Source organism: Podarcis liolepis (genome assembly GCF_965112155.1).
Source record: "Podarcis liolepis genome assembly, chromosome: 9".
Taxonomy (NCBI): domain Eukaryota; kingdom Metazoa; phylum Chordata; class Lepidosauria; order Squamata; family Lacertidae; genus Podarcis; species Podarcis liolepis.
The window spans coordinates 23,177,241-23,201,550 of NC_139564.1; the positions used below are offsets into that span (position 1 = coordinate 23,177,241).

General features: G+C 43.9%; 1 protein-coding gene across 2 annotated transcripts in view; it reads left to right on the forward strand.

Annotated features, from left to right (window-relative positions):
- The window catches only part of ARHGEF38 (Rho guanine nucleotide exchange factor 38), a 61,497-nt gene extending 37,555 nt beyond the window's left edge, over window positions 1-23,942 (forward strand). The window contains exons 6-14 of one of the 2 annotated variants that reach the window (XM_083459211.1): window positions 888-1,087; window positions 2,504-2,637; window positions 9,126-9,230; window positions 10,123-10,245; window positions 11,275-11,595; window positions 13,931-14,071; window positions 17,186-17,384; window positions 18,471-18,745; window positions 20,646-23,942. In XM_083459211.1, the coding sequence (XP_083315337.1) occupies window positions 888-1,087; window positions 2,504-2,637; window positions 9,126-9,230; window positions 10,123-10,245; window positions 11,275-11,595; window positions 13,931-14,071; window positions 17,186-17,384; window positions 18,471-18,745; window positions 20,646-20,831 (1,684 nt within the window). In that variant the 3' untranslated portion in view covers window positions 20,832-23,942. The remainder of the gene's footprint in view (window positions 1-887; window positions 1,088-2,503; window positions 2,638-9,125; window positions 9,231-10,122; window positions 10,246-11,274; window positions 11,596-13,930; window positions 14,072-17,185; window positions 17,385-18,470; window positions 18,746-20,645) is intronic. The other variant, XM_083459212.1, reaches the window with a different exon arrangement.
- The last annotated feature ends 368 nt before the right edge of the window (window positions 23,943-24,310 follow it).

Sequence of the window (24,310 nt, forward strand, 5' to 3'; positions counted from 1 at the left end):
TTCCTGAAGCCAATCAGAAGCTGCGTTTTGGATTCCCTTCAACTTCCAACCTACAACTGTATACTAATAAAGAATGAATATATCAGAAGCATATGTGCTGCAAGCAAGCATTGACTTACTGGGTTGCCAAATACACTAGCTGACCATGATGATGCTTCTATATTAGGGTTGCCAACTTTCTAATAACACAATGTGCATTTAATCTTGACACTATTGCCTCCCTCCTTGCCCTCTGTCCCCTGCCATGCAGCAGCAAAGTGACTGACCAGAGGTCAGGTGAGTGGCAGTGCTCCATCGCACTGTCTGCTACTGGCTTTGATGTGAAAATGTAATAAAGAGGTACGCTTAAAGATGTCATCTGTTTGGCAAAGTCATACTGAGTACCTATGTAGTGGTGACAGACTATAGTCACCATTGCTTGCTGTTCACTTTAGGGGGAAGCAATCATATGATCTCACATTCAGCACCCTAAACACTGTTTTAGCACCCTAGGGTCCTTGTTCTTGAAACATCTGTGTATACTTTTTTTTTAAAGATAGCAAGAAGGCTTAAATGGCAAGTGGAAGAAAACTAAATGGTTGATTGTAACAACTAAGGGTAATTTTTACAGGGGTGAAAATGCTGGAAGCATTAGCCACATCAATAAAGAATATAAAGCATTAGCTAGCAGCAGGTATACCTGCAATTAGAATGACTCATGATAACAGTTGTTTGTTTTTCCAAAGTTCATATATTCTTTCATCCACTAGATATTTTACAGTAAATGGAATAGCTTTGCCAGTTATGGATTTGTTGTGAAAGGAGCCACTACAAGGAACTAAGACCTTTGTCTCCCCCACCTTCAGGAACTCATTTGTTGACTTAACAGAGCTTTGTTTAAATTTCAGGGGGAAACCAAACCTTCTGGACATGGGATCTCTGATGATCAAACCCATCCAGCGTGTGATGAAGTATCCCTTGTTGCTATGTGAGCTCTTGAATGCAACTCCCAGGTCCCACCCGGACCACACAGCACTGCAGGATGCCTTGGTTGCTGTGAAAGGCATGAATACAAATATAAACGAACTTAAAAGAAGAAAGGATTTAGGTAAGGCAGTGTCAACAATGTGGGGTAATTGCAGGAAAAGGCTATTTCCTTCAAACCTGGCTTGAGGGCTTTTCAGAAGCATCTCATTGGCTGCTGGAGAATAAGACCTTTGGCCTTAGCCAGTGGGGTTCTTGTAATTTTTGGCTTGGGCTCACAAAACTCCAATAAGTCTTGGCTTCAACCTATGTTTCAACCGCCTTTCCAGGTATTGTTTATGTTCCCATGTCAGTTTGGGTACATGCTCCAAAGAAGGAGTTTGGAAGCTTCCGTTTTAGTTTAATCACAGTTTAGGGTGTGTCTAAACACTAAACTGGCTAAACTCAACTATGGTTAGTAGAAACAAGGCAGCTTCATAAACCATGGTTTGAAGTTGGCTGGTTTTTCTGGGTTTGGGCAACAATGCAAACTATATTTCAGGGTGGCCAACTCCCAAGAGACTGCGATCTACTCACAGAATTAAAAACTGGCAGTGATCTACCCCCCTTTTGGGGGTTCAGGTCAAAGTTGTTGAGCTTCTTTTTATGGGCTGCAGGGCTAAAATGTTTAGCTTTTTTTAGGAGAGCCAAAGTTCTTGGGCTTCTTTGGGGGGAGCCAGTGATCTGCCAGTGATCTACCACAGACGTCCAGTGATCTACCGGTAGATCACGATCTACCTGTTGGCCATGCCTGCTATATTTAATGAAAAGAAACTTCCTAACGTGAAAGCCTCTGAACTCCATTGCATGGTGGGAGAGGAGAGGAGTAGGTCAGGATTAGCTAAGAGAGGGGCAGGATGTAAGTCTTATTCATGGTGTGATAAACCATAATTTATCTGAACACAGCCACTGACCGTGATAATTAAATGGGTCCTTTAAAGATGTTAGTGTGTGCCTTGCAGAATTAAACCAAAGTCCATCTTGTTCAACATTCTGTTTTTCAAGTTACCAGCTAGGTGACCTCAGATGTTTATGAGAAAAACAGCATACAGTATTTGACTTCCAGCCTACTAGTCTTAACTAGTGAGGGAGAAAATGAAATATTATATTTGTTTCAGGTCCACCATTGGATTCTTGCATTTGCATAAGGTGTATAAGAAAGTTGGGGCATGTTTTTCTTGTTATGTTTCAGCTTCTGTCAAGCAGATTCACTAGGGATTTAAATCGTGAAGGCATGAAAATTATTATAGCACACGGAATTATATGTTCTGCAGTAAATAGCATCAAAGGAGCTACTACAAACAACAGGAACAATTAGAGAGATGGATTTTTAAAAGCTTATATGGCCACAATGATTTTCATTATCCTTGTTATTTCCATAGGTAGTAACCTTCAGCTCTTTCTGTCTTTTGTTGGTCTCTTCATGACTTTGAAGGACAGTAGGATAAGCCCCATATAAATGCAGATTTGATGTATTGATGTGTTTTTTTTCTAATTGTAGTGCTGAAGTATAAGAAAAATGACGAAGATGAATCTCTAAAAGAGAAATTTGCAAGACTAAACATTCACTCGATTAGTAAAAAATCAAAGAGAGTCACTGGCCACCTGAAAATTTTGACTGGAGGAGAACCTCAGGTATTTAGGTGTCTGGCATTTTTCTTTACAGAGTGTTTTTTTAAAGGGTGTAAACTAGGAGTGGAGAAGCTTTTTTGCTCCATTGGCCAGACCCCTAATCAGGGTTGGTCTTGTAGATCAAATTCGACAGGCAGACAGGACTGTCCACTGGGCACTGCAGCACAAGGCTTATTGATAGCCCTGTGCTTGGCATTTTCAGAAGAAGCCCTGTGTTTCTGATGGGGCTGCTTTTCCAATGGGATAAGAAGGGGCAATGCTTGTATTGCGTCTTCTGCTCTGGAATGGGCTTGTTGATGCAGCACAGGGGTTCAGGAGTGTCCAACCATCACTGTCACCCCCTTGGAGCCAGGGAACTGCAATCACACAGTCTTTGCAGCTGCTCATATGATGGGACTGTCCATCATTAATAGATTTATTGTGGCAGGAAGAGAACTTAAGAGCACAGCAGGCAACATTCATTCCGGCTCTGCAGCACAGCCTGGCTCCCTGTTTTGCAAAGGAATTCAGGAATCCAAATGAATATTGTATTCATGTTTCTCAAACAAGGGGCGGATTCCCCCACTGGCAACCTTCTGTGGGGCCACGTGTCAGGAGTAGGAAGCTGGAAGTCATAGTACGTGACACTAGAGAAAAGAATGGGCACAGCAATGGATGGAATGATTACATTGATACAGTATGCTAAGCCACACAAAGGCAAAAGGTTTCTACACACATGGAGACAAAAATCTCTCCATCCTGGCAAGTAAGAGGCCTTATGATGGCTCTTGAGAAGAGTGTGGGCAATGAATGTGGGCTTATCAGCTGTGCAAACTGATGGTGGCCATTGTGAATTAAATCCTATATTACATCTGGACAATGGAGACGAGGACCAGGGTTTTTTTCAGCCAGAACTCAGCAGAACTCTCTTCCAGCATCTCTCAGGTGGCCACCATTGCATGATAAGAGAACAGGGGAGACGTTCATGGTGAATTCTGGCACCTCTTTTTCTAGAAAAATAGCACTGACTAAGACTGCTAATGTAGTTCTCCCAGTCCCCAGAGTGAGGCCTGTTTGGATGAGCCATGTGACTCTCCCACATCTTCCAAACTACACAACACACACACATGCAAGTTATAACTATCTGCTAGCAGCACTCGCAGCCTTCCAATGCCAGCCACCGTGAAATGTCCTTAATTGCGAAGAGAAGCTATTTTTATTCAGACAGTATATTCTCTCTGGTTTGGTGTTCTTTTTCTAAACACTTTTCAAACTCAAATACTGGAGAAACACTTTGAGTGGGGGGAGGATATAATGCTTTTATGAATGACTGAGCATCCTCCCCCCCCTTTAATTAGAGGTTCAGAGCACTCACATTTCACATCTCTGACATCTGCAGCAACTCCTACTGCATTAGAAGAGAAGACCAGATTTGACACTTCCAAGGTTGTTGCCGTCATCTTCTCTCTCTCTTCTATACAAAGAAAGAAAACTGAAGGAAATAAAAATGCCAACCCTCAAATCGGGACAAGTATTGGTCAGCCTCTGAAATAATAGGAGTCTCTCTCAAACTTTGCGCAAGTATTAATTCTGCAGAAGTACAGTAATGAGCAGAGGGACAGACAAATGCATGATCTAAAATGATGCATTGCTCGTATACATTTTTATGCAAGCTAAGAGAGATGAAAGTCTAGGCAAGTGTCATAAAATCAACCCCATGCTTCTCTGATATCTTGCTGACCCTACTTAAGAAGCAAAGGGAAATTTCTGTCACTTCTCTTAAGCTTCCCACTCCTCCTTTTCTTTTTGCTGTTAAAACTTTTAACGGTTGCATTTGCGAACGTGTGTTTTCCAAGCATGCAGGAGGTTAGCAGGCGTTTATGAACTGAAGTGGGATGGCCTTGCAATCCACACTATGTTCAAAATCTTTTATCCTGTAGCGGGTGGCATGTTGGGGTTGTCGTGCTTACCTGATCTTCTGAAAGCTGAGTCACTGCTGCTTACCAGGAGAGAGAGATGATGGGTAGGTTGGCGCGGTGCAAATGTACTGGCAGAGCCCATCCACTGCTGCTGCTGATACATTTGCACTGTGTCAACCTCCCTGCTGCCTCAATCCCTCTCCCTGTAGCTCCTAAATAAGTAGCAGAAGCACAGCTATCAGGAGGTCAGGTGTGACAACTTCATGCCACACACTATGGCTTCTGTCTCATGAAAGAGGTTCACATTTCTGCATGAGTGGTCCAGACAGAAGTTTTGCACTATCCTCATTCTAGGGTGATGCTGTTCCCCTACTTCATATCTGCTTCACTGTCACAGTTGTAGATATTTGCATATGTATGTATGCATGAGAATTTGTAATAATAATAATAATAATAATAATAATAATAATAATAATAATAATAATAATAATAATATATTATTTATACCCCACCCATCTGGCTGATTTCCCCCAGCCACTCTGGGTGGCTTCCAACAGAAGATTAAAATACAATAGTCTATTAAACATTAAAAGCTTCCCTAAACAGGGCTGCCTTCAGATGTCTTCTAAAAATCTGGTAGTTGTTTTTCTCTTTGATATCTGGTGGGAGGGCATTCCATAGGGCAAGTGTCACTAGCAAGAAGGCCCTCTGCCTGGTTCCCTGTAACTTGGCTTCTCGCAGCGAGGGAACTGCCAGAAGGCCCTCGGCACTGGACCTCAGTGTCTGGGACGAACGATGGGGGTGGAGACGCTCCTTCAGGTATACTGGACCGAGGCCGTTTAGGGCTTTAAAGGTCAGCACCAACACTTTGAATTGTGCTTGGAAACGTACTGGGAGCCAATGTAGGTCTTTCAAGACCGGTGTTATGTGGTCTCGGCGGCCGCTCCCAGTCACCAGTCTAGCTGCCGCATTCTGGATTAGTTGTAGTTTTTGGGTCACCTTCGAAGGTAGCCCCACATATAGTGCATTGCAGTAGTCCAAGCGAGAGATAAGTAGAGCATGCACCACTCTGGCGAGAAAGTCTGCGGGTAGGTAGGGTCTCAGCCTGCTTACCAGATGGAGCTGATAAGCAGCTGCCCTGGACACAGAATTGACCTGCGCCTCCATGGACAGATGAGTCCAAAATGGCTCAGGAGATCACATGGCCCATACTGGGCCCCGATGGAGCAGGTGGTTCCGCTAAATTTCGAACCACCTGAAAGAGTCTCCTGCTGATGTTTTCTGCAGATGCAATAGAGGCGGTGAAGAAATTCTTCGCCGTAGCTACCACCACTTGGTAGGCTTGACACTGAGCTCTAACCTGTGTCTGGTCAGCTTCAGAATGAGTTATCTGCCACCGGCGCTCTAGCCGTCTCAGCGATTGTTTCTCATATATATATGTACCTTTCTGTAAAGGTAGAATAGGTATCAATCACTAGCAATGAAAGTTAGAAATTGCTAGCTAGAAAAGGTGGAACTCACTAGCAATAAAATTAATGGAATAGAGCAAAATCATAAAAATTCAAAAATTTAAAGCAGACACAGGAATAGCAATCAAGAACAGAATTAAAGCAGCATCAATGGAGCAGTTTAAAAAGCAACACCAGAAAAACTCCAATGAAAACATCATGGCTGAGCTGTTCATCAAAAGGTCCCACCACAGAAAAGTCCCTGTCCATCATATTCACTCTTTGTGCTTCAAATGGTGGGGGGATATGGAGCATGACTCCAGGCAGCAGACAGACTCATAAGGGTGGAGAACATCTATCTAGCTATCCATCCATCCATCCATCCATCCATCCATCCATCCATCCATCCATCTATCCATCCATCCACACAAACACACACTTTCTTAATTCATCTGCACTTTTTGTGGAAGTTTATTGATTATATAGAAGGCAGACTCATCAGTGTGGAGGATGTCTGTTTGGGTATCTATCCATTCATTAAAACACACAGTACTTCTTCAATTCTTCACTTTCTGCAGAAGATACAACTTACTGTTCCCTTCTCAGGTTCCCACACTACATCTCTCCCCCACCGCTAGGATATTTGATCAAATTTGTGCCACTATTGCCTTATGATGACAATTGCATAAATTCAGCATTACTTTTAAAAGAATGAAATGGAACTTGTAATTCTGAGATGATGAAGGATATATCTGGGAACATGAGCAAAGGGATTGAAATGAAATGAAATGTGACAAGATATAGGCCTGGTTTGGGCACAGTGCTAACCTATGGTTTAACGTTCTGTGAATGAGCTTGTGTGAGCCTTGGACTTATGCATTCCTCCCCTCTCTGATGTAGCTGTGAGCAGGAGATTGAAAATTGACACAAAAGCTTCCAGTTCGCCATGTTTTAGCATTTCATTTGAATTGGAACAAGTCAGCTACATAAGCCAAAGTCTGAAGGTGTCTTGCTAGCTAAGACTAACCATGGTTTGTCTGCATCCAGAAGAAACAACAAAATCTTCCAACCTCCTCTCCTCCTCTTGGCTCGAGGTTGGCTCAGCTAATTCATTCCAATAAGGATAAGCCATAATTTATCACTATGGACTTCCGGGTTGACGCGATCTGGAAATGGCGGATTCCCTCCGAGCTCCGGAGGGAATCGGCTCTACCGAGGATGGGTCTTTGCCGCGCTGGCGACGCGGGGACCCTTAAAAACCGCAGGCGCGGAAGCCTGCGGACTGAAGACTCGGCGGGTGCCTTAAGCGCCCCCCCTGATTCGCAAAGAGCCTTTTTAAAGGCTGCGGAGGGGATACGGGGGTGGCGTGGCACTGAGAGTCGATCGCTACCTTGGTAGAGCGAAGCCGCGAGCCATGACCAGAGAGCGCTGACTTCCTTCCTTGAAAATTTGGACTGAAAGAATCACCCGTGAGTAAGACGGATTGGGACTTTAAAAAATCTACCTTAAATTGGAGACGACCGGGGGGTGTGCTAAAAGGAAGTCCGCACCCCCCCCCCTTGCAGACGATCTAAGCAACGACACAAGAGCTAAGCTGGAGAGCCTACCCTTGGCGGGGTGAGTTAAAAAGGACATTAACTTCCAAGATTTAACTAAAGGAAATTTTGGGCTGGAGAGTGGAGTTTTGGAAACCCTTCTTTTGTTTTAAACAACCCCCCCTCCCGAGCTCGGGAACGTCCTGCCTTTGTGCCTGTGTAAGAGCTGCGGAGTTTGACAGCTGTCAAAGCTGCCAAACGGGCGGTTTAAAGTGAGAAATTGTCATTTAAGATCCCTCTGGACTAAGACGAGTTATAATTGAGCTAAAACTGTTGGAAACAAAGTAACAATAATCAGTTAAAGGATTGTTGGTGAAAAGGCAAATAAGTAACCAGATTCCCCCTAGGGGGAATTCTGTGAAACTACAATGGATACAATGGCTGTGGAAGGAAAGTTACTAGTGGAAATCGAAAGGATGTTTCAATTGGTGGGAATCTTACAAGAGCAGAGCTTGGCCATGAATAAACAACTTGAGACTATGACCTTGGGAACAGGCAACTCTGCTCTTTGTATTGAGGACCTCAATGAGAAAGAATCCACAGCGGAGTGGGAAACAATAACTACAGAGCTGGAAGAGACTAAACAACAAGAAAAAGAAGAAGTAATCCTGGGAAGTAACAACCAAAAGTTGACATCCGTGGAATACAAGCAAGGAGACGCTGGGAACATATCTACCACAAGTCTGCGAAAGACACAGAAGAAGAAGGAGGAGGTCCCAAGACAAAACGGAATACAGGATTGTAAAATAAAGAAATATGATTGGGGCCTCCGTTTGGACTTAGACTTTGAAGAGATAGACTTTGTGGAAATTCTTCAGCAGTTACGTTTGAATCTTCTTGTGGGAAGAGGATACACTTTGATGGTGAAAGAACTTTTCCCAGACCCGACGACTGACATAAAGGACTACCAACAGGACAGGCGGAGAGGGACTGAAAGAGATTTGAAAGCCTCGGACGTGAGGAACCCAGGCTGAGAATCTCGAATTTGGATTTTTATTGGGAAGGGACAAAAACCGGGGATGGGAGGGAGGGAAGAAGAGACTCTTAAAAACTCTTAAGATTTTTAGGTTTGGTTAAGATGACTTTTAATTAAGATAAAATGAAAATCGATGGAAGAGAGTTTAAGTCCAACTTATGAAAATCAATTTTTATTATAAAAAAGGTAATAAGATGAATAAGATTGTTAAGAGGAGAAACACCAATTTGCTGATATAATCTTGAAACTGGGATGCACGAGGGGAGGTGGGGGGAAGTCAGGGAACAAGGTCATGAAACGGGGATATGCTGATTTTATACATGTTTTTGTCTTTTGTTTTTTTTCTTTGTGTATGTTTTGTTTTTATAAAAGCAGAAAACCAAATAAAAATTTCATAATTTATCACTATGTCCGCATGAGGCCACAGTCTAAGAGCACTTAAAGCTATTCTTGTAGCTTCAGTGGAAGGAATGCAGAAATACTTTATGCAATATCTCTGCTAGTGTTAGGGCTACTCCACCAATTACTAATGAGTGGCCTCTGCTCCTGATCTCGGTGTTGCCCTGTGTTTTAGGTGAAAGATGAAACTTTTAATAAAGAGGAGAAGTTATTTAGAAGTTTGGAAAAGACGGTCAAACTCTGCGTGAAGAATATTTCGGTGTCTCTACAGCATCTGAAGGTGAGTGTTAACGCAGCACAACTAAAAAAAGAATCCATTTGCTACTTGCATGTTGCAAGCGAATATTAGCTTCTTCTGAATGAGTGTGAAACTTGAATCCACTGGATGAGATGTTTTAAAAGACCAGGATGAATTCTCAAGTTGCATAATGATATGAAGGTTAGACCTCAATTAGTGTGGCTCCTGGCAAAAGCTTTTAGGGCTATATTAGTCCAAGGCATGGGTGGCTCCATGTCACTTTGTATGCTGCTTGACAACAGCTCCCATTATCACTGACTGTTGGTCATGCTGTTTGGGGCGGATGAGAAGTGGACATCTGTGGGGGCCACAGGTTCCTCATCCTTGGTCAAAGGCCTGGTTCAGAAGAAGATGGTGGTTTGCAGGGTGGTGTAAGCACGGGAAAAATCTAAAACACTTCCTGGATCAAGTAGGAAAGATGACAAATCTAAACGAGAGAGATTGTAACAGAGTCCGGTCTTTGCAGGGATAATTTCCTGCTTGGGTAGAACTTTTCACATGAGAGATCCTCTGAAACGTGCTATCCATTGATGCACCTCATTCTGTTTTAAGTGAATATCAAGTCAAACAGACTTCTAGCTTCCTTAGTGGGGATGTCATCCACTGAAACACATGCTAGCATTGGAGGGGAATGCAGACTGCTTTGCACATGGGTGGGGAACCTCCAGATCTTGCTGCGCTACAGTTCCCATCATCTTTGACCATTGGCCGCACTGGTCAGGTGGGAGTTGCAGCCCATTAACATCTGGATGGGCCACAAATTGCCCAAACTTGACCTAGCCGTTTCATTTCCTTCATGTGCCTCCTCTTCCATTTGTGTGTACATCTGAGCACGCACATCTTTTGCCCATTTCATTGTTTTCATCATTTCCAGGAGTCTACGCTTCTAGCTGCACAGAATGTAACCGAACTTCAAGATTTTCTGCACGAGAAAGAAGATGAGGAAAATGGCTTTTCAAACACCTTGGTTAATGCTGAAAAGCCCAGCGAACGATATGTACGTTTTTGAAGGATATTGGTTTCAAACAAAAGATAAGGGATAGGGAGTTTAAGGAAGTCTGTTGCTTCTGCAACAAAGCCAGCAGAAGGTGTGTTGTTGTTTTTTACCCAGCTTCCTGAAGCCCTGATTTCTTGCAAATAAAAATTCTAGCCTTCCACAATGAGGAAGAAGGAAGATTTCAGCCCTAGTCAGTCATTACTGGCATGAAGGGGCAAAATGAGTAAAAAAGGGCTGCCACATGGTTCCTTCCAGCTTTCCACATGTTCAAGGGAAATGTCTGCAGCAGAAAGGCCTCTGTACTTGTGTAGGCAAGCAACACAAATCAAAGGCCAAGGGTTCAAAATTCAGGGTAAATGTGTTGATAGCCTTACAACAGTTTTTCTGGAATCAGGTTGCATCACAAACAGATGTGGCGTGAGTAGTTCTTGTGCTGGATCAGGGCTATACCCTGTGATTAATTCCATCCTTAATCCTCGGGCACATATTTATTTATAGTTTTCTATTCTCTCCCCCACTCTTTCACTCCGAAATTGGGAGGTTTACAAAAATACGGTAATTTGAAAACATAATACATAGCCAACGGAAACATTAAAATCATTATTGCACGTTACATAATTAGCATCATCATTAAAAAGCGACAACCCATCAGTTCCTAAAATGCATTTATTTGTCTTATTGCCTTTATATCCCACCTTTTCCTGCAAGGAGCTCCAGGTACATGGTTCTCCCCATCCTCATTTAATCCCCACAATGAAAACCCTTTGAGGTAGGTTAGCCTGAGAAGCCAAGGTTGCCCAAGAGCTTCATGGCCGAGTGGGGATTCGAACCCTGCCCTCCCAGGTACAAGTCTGGCACTCTAATCAAACCAAAGGAATGATACAAGGTTGAGGTGAGACGTGCTTCAGAGGGAAGACCATTCTGTGGATACATAACTGGTACAGAAGGAGAAATGTCAGCTTTAAAGGAGGAGAGGTGGGTGGTGAAGATTTATTTGTTGTCTCTCTTTCCCTACCTGTGCACATCTAGGCAGAGCAAGTAGAGAAGATGGTTTTGGGCCCCCTGTCAGCGTTGCAGGCCCTCTTCCCAGGCCCTCAGAAGCTCATCCAGAAGCGCTATGACAAACTGCTGGATTATAATAGCTACCACCAAAAGGCGGCGGGAGAGGAGATGGATTTGGCCAGGAAAGAATACGAGGCTCTCAATGCCCAGCTGGTGGAGGAACTCCAGACGTTCAACCGGGCAGCAAAGCAAATCGTGACCAACTGCCTGTGTTGCCTCGTCACACTCCTGCAAGGGATGATGTCATCAGCACTGCAGTCCTATTCCACGGGGGAATCCCTCACATCGGTAAGTCGGCTATAGATATGCTCATATTGAGATGATTACAATTAAGGTTGCCTGTCTGCTATGCACCTTTGAAATCTTATTTAAAAACCAAAAGCCTAGGAGAATTATATTCGAGAAATACAGTGGTACTTCAGGTTACAGACACCTCGGGTTACAGACGTTTCAGGTTATAGACTCCACTAACCCAGAAATAGTACCTCAGGTTAAGAACTTTACCTCAGGATGAGAACACAAATTGCATGGCAATGACAGGGCAGCAGTGGGAGGCCCCATTAGATAATGTGGTACCTCAGGTTAAGAACAGTTTTAGGTTAAGTATGGACCTCCGGAACGAATTAAGTTCTTAACCCGAGGTACCACTGTAATATGAACTTGGGTCACACACACACCATACACTTAATGCACATTTAAAGCACTTGGCTTCCCTCAAAGAATCCTGGGAACTGTAGTCTATCCCGGACAGAGCTACATTTCCCAACACCCTTAACAGGCTGCATGAAATTAAGGCAAGGACCACCTCCAATTCTGTGGTTTTATGATGGGGTTGGCATATTTCAAAAAGTGAAAATCTGGACACAAAAGTTTTGAGCTTTTATGGGGGGGCCAAAGTTGTTGATTATTATTTTTTTAAGGAAAATCATCAAAAAATCAACGCTTCAGATATGGGCTGCCATACGCCTGGGTTTCCCCAGACATTTTTGCCGCTTTTTGAACATTTTTGACAGATGAATCTCAGCTATGTCCGGACATATGGCAGCCCTATTTTATGAGCCAGTTCACCCATAACACTAAGCCAAGCCATGATTTAGTGTGAATGTGCAGATGTGTGGGTTCCTGCAGAGAATATTGTGGCTGCTTTGCTCCTTTGGTCCTGCTGCTGCTGCTGCTGCGGTGAACCAAGGCACAGTTTGGTTTAGTGCGATGTCCAAACCCAGGCTTGTGGTTTATCTCTCTCCAGATAAATAACCAGCTTGGTTTCTTCCATGACTTGCCACTCAGGATTTGAAGTTGTCTGATCTGGATGATACCAGAGCAAAAAATCACTGTGGTTAGGGTATCTCTATCCAGAATTAATCCTGGATATAGTACAGCTGCAGTCCGATGCTCATTGATTTGGAATTAAGCCCTGTTGAACTCAATTAAACAGATATGGGGCTGGGCTGCCTGGGTTATTAAATGATTGTGTGCTTGGACAGTTTTGCCTTCCCTGCTATCCCAGAAAATGACATGCTTCTTAGCATATTATTTGGTTTCCTGTAGTGTGGTTCTGCCAGTGTGTGAAGGGTGCCCTCTAGCGTCCTCTCGTTCAACCAGGTTTTGTGCCACCTGGTTGGATGTTGTTTCCCTTTAATTGACTCAGCATTGTTGCTAGGTAATAAGTGCTTTTCAATGTGTATGCATTAAAATGAGTTTAATATATGCAACTGAGCAGCAGTGTGAAGCATAGTTCTCCTCTTATGTGCAGTGGCGCGTTGGAAGGAAAATGAAAACAGCAAAGGAAATATTTGTTTGGGTGGAAGAGAGTGTCCTAGTGGATACCGCTACTCCTCAAAAACATGCAAGCAAGATAGTGAGGTTGTGAGGATGTCACACTAAACTGTAGCTTAGCTTAATGAGCATAATATCTCTCCTGATTTGTGCCCTCCCTCCCCTCTTTCATTCTCTAGCATGGCTGCAAGGAGGAGTTTAGAAGATTCTGCTTCCACTTGTGATTAACTACAGTTTGTTGTGTCAGTCAATCTTGGGAAACTCAGGCTAATTTTAACATCTACAACTTTCCAAAAAGCCAGCTGCACAGTTCTGGGTTTGTGTAACGTATCAGGCTATGGTTAAAAGCAGAAACGAAAGCTCCCAAACCCCCATTAGCTATAGGGGAGAGGGAAGCATGGAAGCTTTTGAGGTGGGCTTATTCATATCTTGCTGAACTAGGGATGGGGAACCTCTGACCCTCCAGATGTAATTGGATTCCAACTCCTTGTCGTTCCCATGCTGGGCCAAGGCCAATGGGAATTGAAGGCCAATGGTTCAAGGGATAGCTAGATATATAATAAAGGATATCATCTAGACTAGGGTGGTCTTTTTTTACCCATGGGAGAAGATAGCTCAGTTGGTAATCTCAGAGTGATTGGTTCATGCCCCATGTTGGGCAAAAGATTCATTCATTGCAGGGGGTTGGACAAGATGGGTCTTCTTGGTCCCTTCCAACTCTACAATTCTATGATTCTATGTGTTGTTCACATCAAAAATTCAGCATTGTGTCTGCAGAAGCCCCACCACAGGATCCATCACAGCTTGTGACTAATCATGTAAACTTGAACCTCTTTTGAACTTACAGCTGTCGTCTCCAAGCATCAGCGAAGTTCAGCACCAAGTGCTCGAAGACATACACAGCCTGAATTTTGTCAAAGAAAACAACAGCATAAATTTCATTGAGAGAAAGCTGAGCTTTGAAAAAAAGAAGCCAACTCCTCTCCAGGTTTGTAGCAGGAGTCCCCGTTGGAAGTTTGGGAACTAGGAAAAGCAAAATACAGGGCGGAGAAGGAAATATATAGAAACCACATTTTTATTGCCAATTGAATCTACTGAAAGCTAAATGTCTTTAGCTTCCCTTCCAACTCTATTCCTTCACCCATGCACTGTTAAGGCCCCAATCCTACTATGCATTTTTACCTGGGAGCAAGTCCTGTTTGAGTTGTTACAAACTACTGCTGTGTGAACAACAGTGGTTGACTGAGCTGCATGTCAGTTTCAACTGTTTTAACTTTCTGTGGGTTGTTCTACTGTCTACTTTCAATACATGAATATGTACACTTTATCTGTTAAATCAGCAGTCATTTGCTTTGGAAAGAAAAGACTAATCTTGTTTATAAACTTGAGATATGAGTCTTGGGTTATGCACGGCAGGAATGGGAAAGTTGTGGTCCTCCAGACAATGTTGGACTCCTATTTCCATCAGTGCCAGCCAACATGTGCCCTCTAGCGCAATGGCAACAGATGATGGGAGTTTTGATCCAAAGATATGGGCAAGGGCATGGATTCCCCATTCCTGAGGTATAGAGTCAAGAGCTCAAAAGGACCTGGCTTGTGGTTAAGGATTTGCACCTAGTGCTCATTGAAATCCATGGGACTTGAAATCCATGGGTCATGACTAACGTGTCCCATTGATTTAAATGTGGAGTAAGTTCATCTTAGTCTGGATCCAAAGTTTCATTGAGTTTTAACAGGACTTAACTTCCAGGAGGTATGCATAGAAGTAAAGAGCAGGACTAACAAAGGGCTAACAAAGCCCTGCACAGGGTTTTCTGCTTGCACAACAAATAACAACTTGTGGGAATTGTTGTTGTGTTGCTATTGTTGGCACCCGTCGGTCTCAAGAGACAATGGAGTGTGCCTTCAGGGGGAAGTCAAATAGCTGTGTTAGCAGCACCAAAGTGACCTCCCTGGGGAACAAGCAGGTCCTGGGCTTACCAGACAACAAGACCCCTCTCTCAGCCTCGCTGATGTGGTCCAAAGGAAAGCAGAGAAATGCAGCTTGGGGGAGTAGCTGGCATTAATCAGGGGAAAGGCACAAGGATCAGGAGTTAATCCCTCTTTTCCAAAGGATCATGCTCCCAATCTGAATTGGGTATCTCTCTGTTATTAACATTGGGCAGGGGGAAGAAATGCATGGGATCTCTCTTATTGCACCTAGCCTGGTCCAGAACTTCAAAAAAGTATGACTAGCAATGCATTCCTCTGAAAGCAAACACCCCCCTGTACCATTCCTCTCCAAAACACGCTTGACATTTCATTCCACAGCCCTTGGCAATGCCATTGTCGTAAGCTCCTCTTCGATTTGTGCATATTCAGTCCGCAGACACATTTCCCACTAAACATCTGTATAGCAATTCTAATCTTCAGGTGAATTTTTTTTTATTACACAGGAAACCTTTAAATGCCTTTCATAGTGATGGCAGGTGATTTTATTATTGTTATTTTTTTTTAAAAAGGAGTGCTCGGATTTAGACGTGTCTAGTGCACAATGTCGCCAAGAGCCATGTAGAAGTCCTGCTTGTCCTCTATCGGTAACTTCCCATTCCATATCTAAAACAGCATAATCCGTGGATTACTGGTTTCTCAAGCCTTGTGATGTTACACGTCCCTGTCACTTTTTGTGCGGGGTGACTTCAAAATGCTTCCCGTTAATTGACACCGACACTGATAAGTGCATTAAGGCGGGAGGCGAAGGCAAATTTCCTCTACATGACTATTCATAGAGGACTAATCTTACAGCCGTCAAAGTAAAACGCACAGGTAGCTCAGACTATCTGCCATGTACAATAAGCCCCTGTTCGCTGCAGCAATTTGTACACAGCTTTACCCTGTGAATTTAATGCCATGGCACTGCAATCTGCCCAATAGTTCATGGTTAACAATGAGCCCAGCAGCCGATTTCCACAAAAACCCTACTTACACGAGCAGTTTACTCACATAGGCATTGTTAGATTGGGCCTATCTTCTATGAAATGACAAATTACTGTGTGCAAGCAGTTATTTTCCCAGGTCAGTGGAAATGAGCGTGAAACTAGGCATGATGTTAAAGTGTACTTAAAAATATATATTGAATAGCATTCCCTGGGGGGAGCTGATAACTAGCGGGGATTAGAGCAGATGAGGAACGGAAGTTTAACCCTTTCTTCCCATGCTACCAATGGAGGGTTTCAGCCCTGTGAAAATAGCTTTAAATGAGTGTTTTTTGTCAGGACTTCGAGAAAGAGCCAAACCATTTTCCACATGTGCTGCAACCTTTTTTAAATTATCAACACACCCAGTGGCCACTATCTGCATTTTTTAAAGAAGCATGTGTGTTAAATACATAGGGGCATTGAATGCTGTATGTGGTTTGGCCATGGCTCTGTGTTGAAATAAGCAAGAGTATTCCAATAGGCAACATGCTAGATGGGTTACCAGGATTCAAATACCTATTCAGCTACTGAATTTAAATACTTACGGTAAAGGGACCCCTGACCTTTAGGTCCAGTCGTGACTGACTCTGGGGTTGCGGAGCTCATCTTGCTTTATTGGCCGAGGGAGCCGGCGTACAGCTTCCGGGTCATGTGGCCAGCATGACTAAGCCACTTCTGGCAAACCAGAGCAGCGCACGGAAACACCGTTTACCTTCCCGCCGGAAGCACCCACTTTGAGGTGCTTTCAAACTGCTAGGTTGGCAGGAGCAGGGACTGAGAAACGGGAGCTCACCCCATCCGGGAATTCGAACCACCGACCTTCTAATCGGCAAGTCCTAGGCTCTGTGGTTTAACCCACAGCGCCACCCGCGTCCCTAGATACTTACGGACTCACTGTTAAAACTGTGTTTTTGGAAGACAGTCTTACTGGGCTACGAGTGATCGCCAAAGAAGAAGAAGAGATACTGAATAATACTGACTTGCCAAGGAAGTGTGATGGGGATTGATTGGGAAAGTGAATGAGACAGAGATTGTCATATATGGTGGGGGAAACAGCCGCAGGAATGTTGATATACCCTGAATATGCTTTCCTATGGCATTGCAATTGAAAGTATGTCTCAAGCTGGGTTTTGTTTTCTTTCCAGCCTGAATTTCCACGGCAGACTGAAAGCCACAGGTCCATGATACTATCCACATACAACTCAGACTTGCTGTACCAAGCCAAGCGCAAATGCAATGCCACTCAGGAGTTTGATATTGATCTCTACGAAGGAGAATTGGTGGCTGTTGTGGAACGAAAGGATCCTTTCGGAAGTACTGGCAGATGGCTTGTCGACACTGGAAGTAAGTCCTCAGGCACATTCATCACAATATTGGATGTCCTTTGGCTGTGATGGTTATTAAATATGGACACAACAACCCTGTGATCTCAGCTTCCACGTTGTGCCACAGTGACTTCTCGCAGAGGTTGCGAGTAGTATTCTAGCCTGCCCTGTGAGCTGGTCATGGCTCACACCACAAGTACCTAACCTAGCATGAGTGACGTTATCCTGAGTAAGGATTTGGCACTGGTGGTACAAAACAGAGCAACTTCCAACATGATTGAGTTGACAAAAACACATAAACTGTTCTTAATTTATATTCTATCCTGCTTGTACTGGGTTTCTGAATTGCAGAATTTTGGTCTTTAACTTGCAGTATATATTTTAAGGAATATATATATATATATATATATATATCTTCATGTTTTAAATAAAATCTTTACAACATCCTAAAAATATCCCAGACTGAAGTCAAATACAAAAGAAAAAAGAAAATTAAAATGCACATTTTATAGTAGCACAGATAACATAACTAAATAAGTTATCTAAGATATCCTCTTAAACATCAATATAAGCTAAAACAACTGACGTATTGGGCCCATAGCAACTATTAGCAGATCCAAAATACACAAATCCAACAGACACAACCAGCATCACCCATCAAGTAGGCAAACATGTATTTATAGGTAGCAGCTACATTCCCACCTCGGCAGCTATTTCTCCTACTTACATGGAATAAGGCATCACCCACAATATTTCCTCCTTCACTTCCAAAGGCTAAAGCAACAAAAAAGGAGGTGTCACTCTTGCCCTCTAGATAACCCCCAAGGGCCAACCCCTTTTTTGTTACCCCTTCTGTGTCACCCAACCCAGAGTGGCCTGCCACATCACAACACCAGTGACTTTTGCCCAGCCTCACTGGGGGGATTATGGACCAGACTAGGTACATTGAGAGAACATGGTGGACAAGAGGAACCAAGTGGTCTCCCCACTGTTTCCATACTCCTTATTGGTGGCAAGCCTCTCTTTGCTTTTTATGAAGGGCAGAAGGACTGGGGAGCAGGGAAGCACATCCTAATTTCTTTAAATTTTCCTCCTCCCTCCCTAGTTTCGAAAGGATACGTTTATTCCTCCTTCCTGAAGCCCTACAATCCAGCGAAGGCACAAAAGGAGGCTTCAGATGCCAGTTTCTGCGACGGCGACTTTGATAACATCAGCCTTTTTGTCTCCGTGAGGCAAGTGGATGACGGCAGCACAAAACCCGCAGGGCAGCACAAGAGAAGCGGAAGCAGCTCTTCCTATAATAGCCTGTGTGAAAAGGCAGCTATTAACGGGACAGAGGTGGATTGCTTCTACGGAGTGGACGACCAAGATGTAAGCATCGTGAGTTCACCTTAATTCCCCTCCTCCTTGTAGCTGCTTGCTCACCTGTTCTCTCCAGGTGTGTGAACAGCAAGGAGGTGGCACACAAATGAGTAGCGGCAAGGAGGTGGGCCCACTCAGAGAATCTTTGGAAGGGGTGTGGCTTGGTGGAATAGTATCCACCTCATATGCAGAAGGACTGAGGTTCAATCCCTGGCATCGCCAGGTCAGACTGGAGACAGCCCCATCTAAAACCAGAGAGCAGCTGCCAGTCAGTGTGAATAATGCTAAGCTAGACAGTGTAAGTCAGTTTGTCCTACTTTGCCCAAACACCTGTCCAAAAGTCATAGTATTACAGCATCATAGATTCCAACCACCTGCAATGCAGGAATGTCAACTAAAGCATCCATGACAGATGGCCACCCAACCTCTGCTTAAAAGCCTCCAAAGAAGGAAAGTCCACAACCTTCTGAGGGAGACCATTCCACTGTCAAACAGCTCTTAAGGTCAGAAAGTTTTTTATTCCTGTTGTTCCTTGCTGTGGTGAGAGGAAGAGCATGTAAAAGGAAGCTTTATATTTGAAGAAGACTATGTCAAACTTAGAGGGATGCGGGTGGCGCTGTGGGTTAAACCACAGAGCCTAGGGCTTGCTGATCAGAAGGTCACGGTTCAAATCCCCATGATGGGGTGAGCTCCTGTTGCTCGGTCCCTGCTCCTGCCAACCTAGCAGTTCGAAAGCACGTCAAAATGCAAGTATTACCTTCCGGCGGGAAGGTAAAAGGCGTTTCTGTGCGCTGCTCTGGTTCTCCAGAAGCGGCTTAGTCATGCTGGCCACATGACCTGACAGCTGTACGCCGGCTCCCTCGGCCAATAAAGCGAGATGAGCGCCACAACCCCAGAGTCGGCCACGACTGGACCTAATGGTCAGGGGTCCCTTTACCTATGTCAAACTTAGCAGTGGCCCGTAGGAAATATTCTAAAGTTGTGAAGCGGTGCTTCTGGAAACAGTGAGGCCCTGTCATGCTGCCCAGTGTCTGAACCATAGCTGTCAGTGTTTCCCTTTTTTAAAAGGGAAATTCCCTTATTCTAAATAGGATTCCTCGCAAGAAAGGGGAAAAGTTGACAGCTATGGTCTGAACTAGGAACTCTGAGGCCTAAGGCTGCCCTCTTGGATTCGAGAATCATGGAACTGGAAGGCACCCTGAGGATCATTTAGTACAACCCATTGCACTGTAGGAATATGCAGCTGTCCATATGGGGGATCAAACCTGCAACTTTGGCACCAGAATCTAGCCAACTGAGGTATCCAGCTGATAGCATAGCACAGGTGCCATCCTGGTCTCCTTTGGGAACACGGACAGGCTAGAAATGTAATCAGCAAATAAGAAAAACAAGAAGTTCCCTCTTGCCTGCTGTTTGACTTTCTGCATCAAGGGTAGCCAGTGGGCTGCCCTCCAGATGTTGGCCATTCTGCCTGGGGTTGATGGGACATCCAATATTTGTAATTTGGCAAAATCTGGATGACAACACGTTGGCTGTCCCTGGTTTGCAAACACGCTTGTGTTTATAGAAGGAGTGCTGCATATCATCATAGCATGTAAGAGTTGCTTATATCCCAGGTTTCTGACAGGAGACATTACCAGCCGTACCTGTGACCTTCTGCATGCCAAACAGATGCTCTCCCACTGACCTGCCACCTTTCCCATTGGTGGTGTATACATACCATACATTGAAAGCACATGGCTTTCCTCAAAGGATCCTGAGAACTGCAGTCCAGCCCTCACAGCACCCCTAATAAATGACAGTCCCTGAGATTCTTTGGGGGGGGGAGCTATGTGCTTTTAATGTGTGTATGTAGCCATCGTATGCTGAAAGAGCAGCTAGGGCAGAAAAGACTTTCTCTTTTGTTTCTCCCTCTCAGACATTTTATGCGGTTCATGCATTTCAAGCAAGGAGCCACCAGGAGCTCAGCCTTCAAGAGTACCAGCGAGTTCGGATCCTTCGTTTTTCTGACCTGAGCGGCAATAAGGAATGGTGGTTAGCGGAAGCGAAAGGACAAAAAGGATACGTGCCAGCAAATTACCTTGGGAAGATGACTTACGCGTAAACATCAGAAGCACGACACCTCATTCTCTGAAACGTCAGAGGCAAAAGTCTTCCGTTTTGCTCTGGTCTGCTCAAAAGTTCATTGGTAAATCAAGAGCTGAAGAACTTATGAAGGAGGTATTTAAAACAAAGAAAAAACTGTTTCCAGTCATTGTCCTGAATTGCTTGCCTCCTTTCACTTTGCCACACTGCTTTTGTTGGAATCTCCCCTGGTGTATGGAGAGCCAGTGTGGCAACGTGGTTAGAATGTCTGACTAGGACCTGGAGACCAGGGTTCAAATCCCCAGTCGGCCATGAAGCTCACTGAGCGTCCTTGGACCAGTCACTGCCTTTCAGCCAAATCTACCTCGAAGGGTTGTTGTGCATCAGGGCTGTGTCAGGTGTGTGTGCAGGAGCCCTGTGACCAATAGGACTTTGCAGGACTGGGGCCTTCCTAAGTTTGTTCTGAAGAGGCGAGGCACGGCCTCACAGGTGAGGCTGATTGGTAACTCACAGCACCTGGTGGCAAGAGCTGGGAAGGGATATAAGGTCAGCATTTCCCTTTGGCTCTTTGCCACAGCAACACACTTCCTGCCTTGCTGTGTTTGGCTTCTTGCTTCCTGATCCTTGAACCTCGGTTTCTTGATTCCTTGCTTCCTGACCCTCGGACCCTTGGCTTCTTGACTCCTGGCTCTCTGACCCTCAGACTCTTGGCTTCCTGGACCCCCATTCCTGCTCCCACCCCGCCATCTTGCTCCCGGTCCTGACGTCCCCAGCCAGCACTTCGATTGCCCATGAACAGGACTGAGACAGGCTGGCTTAGACACAGGTCAATCTAAACACACCTAATGGAGGGTGTAAGCGCCATTGAATGTAGACTTGCTTCTAAGTAAATGTGCTCAGGATTGGGCTATAAACACCCCTAGTGCCCTATTTAATGTGCCTGCAACAGGGCAGAGGATAAGTATTCCAGACATTTAGTGCATGGCACCAATTTGATTGCCTCGTGATAAGAAGGAATACATTGGGCCCCTAAAAGAGTTTTGGATTTTAAAAATTACTATTTTTTACTAAGTGTGTCTGTTGTCTCCTAACACACGGAAGGCTGCCCTGGGAAAAGCCTATCATGCATTTAAGCATTTGTAGTTTCTGTAATAAACAGAATGCTCACACCGATGTTTTTGCAGTGACAGTGAAATTCAGCAGACTAGAAAACAAACATGACTTTGTAAATAATGCTGTCTTTCAAATTGAGAAATGGGGGTGGAATGAAGTATCTGCTTGATGCTGTCCCGCTTTTCTGAATCTTAATGGGGATTATGAAGCTTAAAAGCCCTATGTGGTTGAGTTGACTCCCCTTATCTGTTGCACTGTCTTTTGTTTATATACCAAATGGTTCGTAATGAAGAAAGCATTCCTTTACTGAAAGGCTCCCTGCACCGTTTATGGTATGCTTTACATTTCAAAATGGGATGAAGCAGTTTTCCCTTCCTCCAGCAGTAGCTGAACGGTGTGCAAAGGGCTGAACTCACACACTGATGAAGCTTTGGAGGCCAAGAAGAAACAGTTGGTCCGACAATTTGATATTGTTTTTTATTGTATTTATCGGCGGGGTTTTTTGAGACCCTGAAAGGGTATAATGTTATCTGTGACAAAGAGTTATTTCCAGGATTTCATTTTTGAGGTGTTGAAATATGATATTTAAAGTCTCTAGTTTCCAGGCACTTGTCATGTTAAAAATGTTTAGCTCAAGCCAGAAATAAAGATCCACAAGCCACTGAATGTGCCTTTACCTACTGGGTGTCAGATTAAGGAGGAATGAAGGACAGTTGTTTCAGCTAGATTTGTTAAAAGATGCATAAGGAATTCTATTCCAACTCAATTTCATTCAAGTGGAATCGTAAGGAGTTGGTTGCCAACCACAGACAATGGAGTCTAGAATGTGTTTGTTTCAAGTATTCACTCTTATGATGGGCTTGCATGAAACATATCATATAATATACCTAGTTGAACGTATTTATTTTCCTATAAAAGCAGATGAATTCAGCAAATAACTCCAGCCGATTCAGCGTGTAGAATCTTTGGGGATTGCTGTGCTATAAGCTAGGGGTCAGCAAGGTTTACCTTGCCTGGGCCAGTTCACTGCCGTGGAGCCCCCTCCATGGGCCAGATCATGGGCGCGCGATTTCCATTGTCTGCGCAGACACAATTTCTGACGCCGCGGAAATGAGTCCCTGCACCGCGCTGGTTTTGCGCAGCGTGTGAGAAGTTGCTGAGTAGGCGGCTCGGTTCGGGGGTGGCTTGTGGGCCTGTAAAACGACTCCTGTGGGCTGCTTGAGGCCCATGGGCCTTAGGTTGCCCACCCCTGCTAAGCAGTAGTATAGAAAGACAAATTGTTACACATTGTTTCATCACCACAGCAAATTACATACGGAAAAACAAAGTTTGCCTTTCTATGTAATTTGAATGCAGAGGAGCTGTCGGAGTCTGGATCTGGCAACCCTAATAGCATCAACAGCCTAAATAACTGGGATCATGGTAGGAACACAACTGGTCAATCTGAACTGTGGTCATGTCTGAAGTGTAACTGTATTTTAGTTTATTCTGGCGGATCAAGAATCAAATTAACTGAACGATTGGGAGCCTCATTCAGCTGAATAGGAGCAAAGCTAAAGCAAAAAAATAAAAAATCCTGCAGTTGAAAGGTGCTTGTGCAGCAATTGCTCTTGGAATGTATCGTGTGAAGCATTATTCATTTCAATCAGAGCTGATTGCCATCAAAATATTGTTATGGATATTCATGCCTGTCTTTGGTAAACCAATGTCTGCATTTACACCTTCTTATTCTGATGGCACACAAAGAATCTAGGCCAAACACTATCTGTACTTCTTCCTTTCACGAATGTTTATATTACCATCTTTTTGTGATCTCAATTATAATCCTAAAGAATGCCTTTGCATTCAAAAGTGTTCATCAAAACACAAATGGAAAGCTTAGCTCCATCTACAGCAAATATTATTGGGACAAAGCCTGTATGACTAGAGATTTATTACTGTGAATTTAAACTACAGCAATGTCCGTGACTCAGAGTAATACGGTATTTGCTTTTAATAAAATGTATTTTTACAAATATTTGTTGTCTAAATGCTTGCTGTGTTGTGATTATTTTAGGTGATCATTTTGTTGCAAATCATGGATCTTGACATGTGTCATCATGAAACAAAAAACAGGTTTCAATACTTTATGACAGCAGTCATTCGCATGCATTTTTATTGCTATTAAAGGACAGGACCTTTAAATAACAAAGTATACCTCTTTTCATTCTTGTGCTTGCTTCTCTTACACAGAAGCTGACTTGCACTTGACAAGCATCCTATTCCATTTTCTCTACAAATCTGAAAAAACTTATTTTCCTTACCTTCAAATAAAGTTATTTATCAGGCGATGATATCTGCCTGCCCGTCCAATGGTTACGCTCTCTCAATCTCAACCCCCTTGTA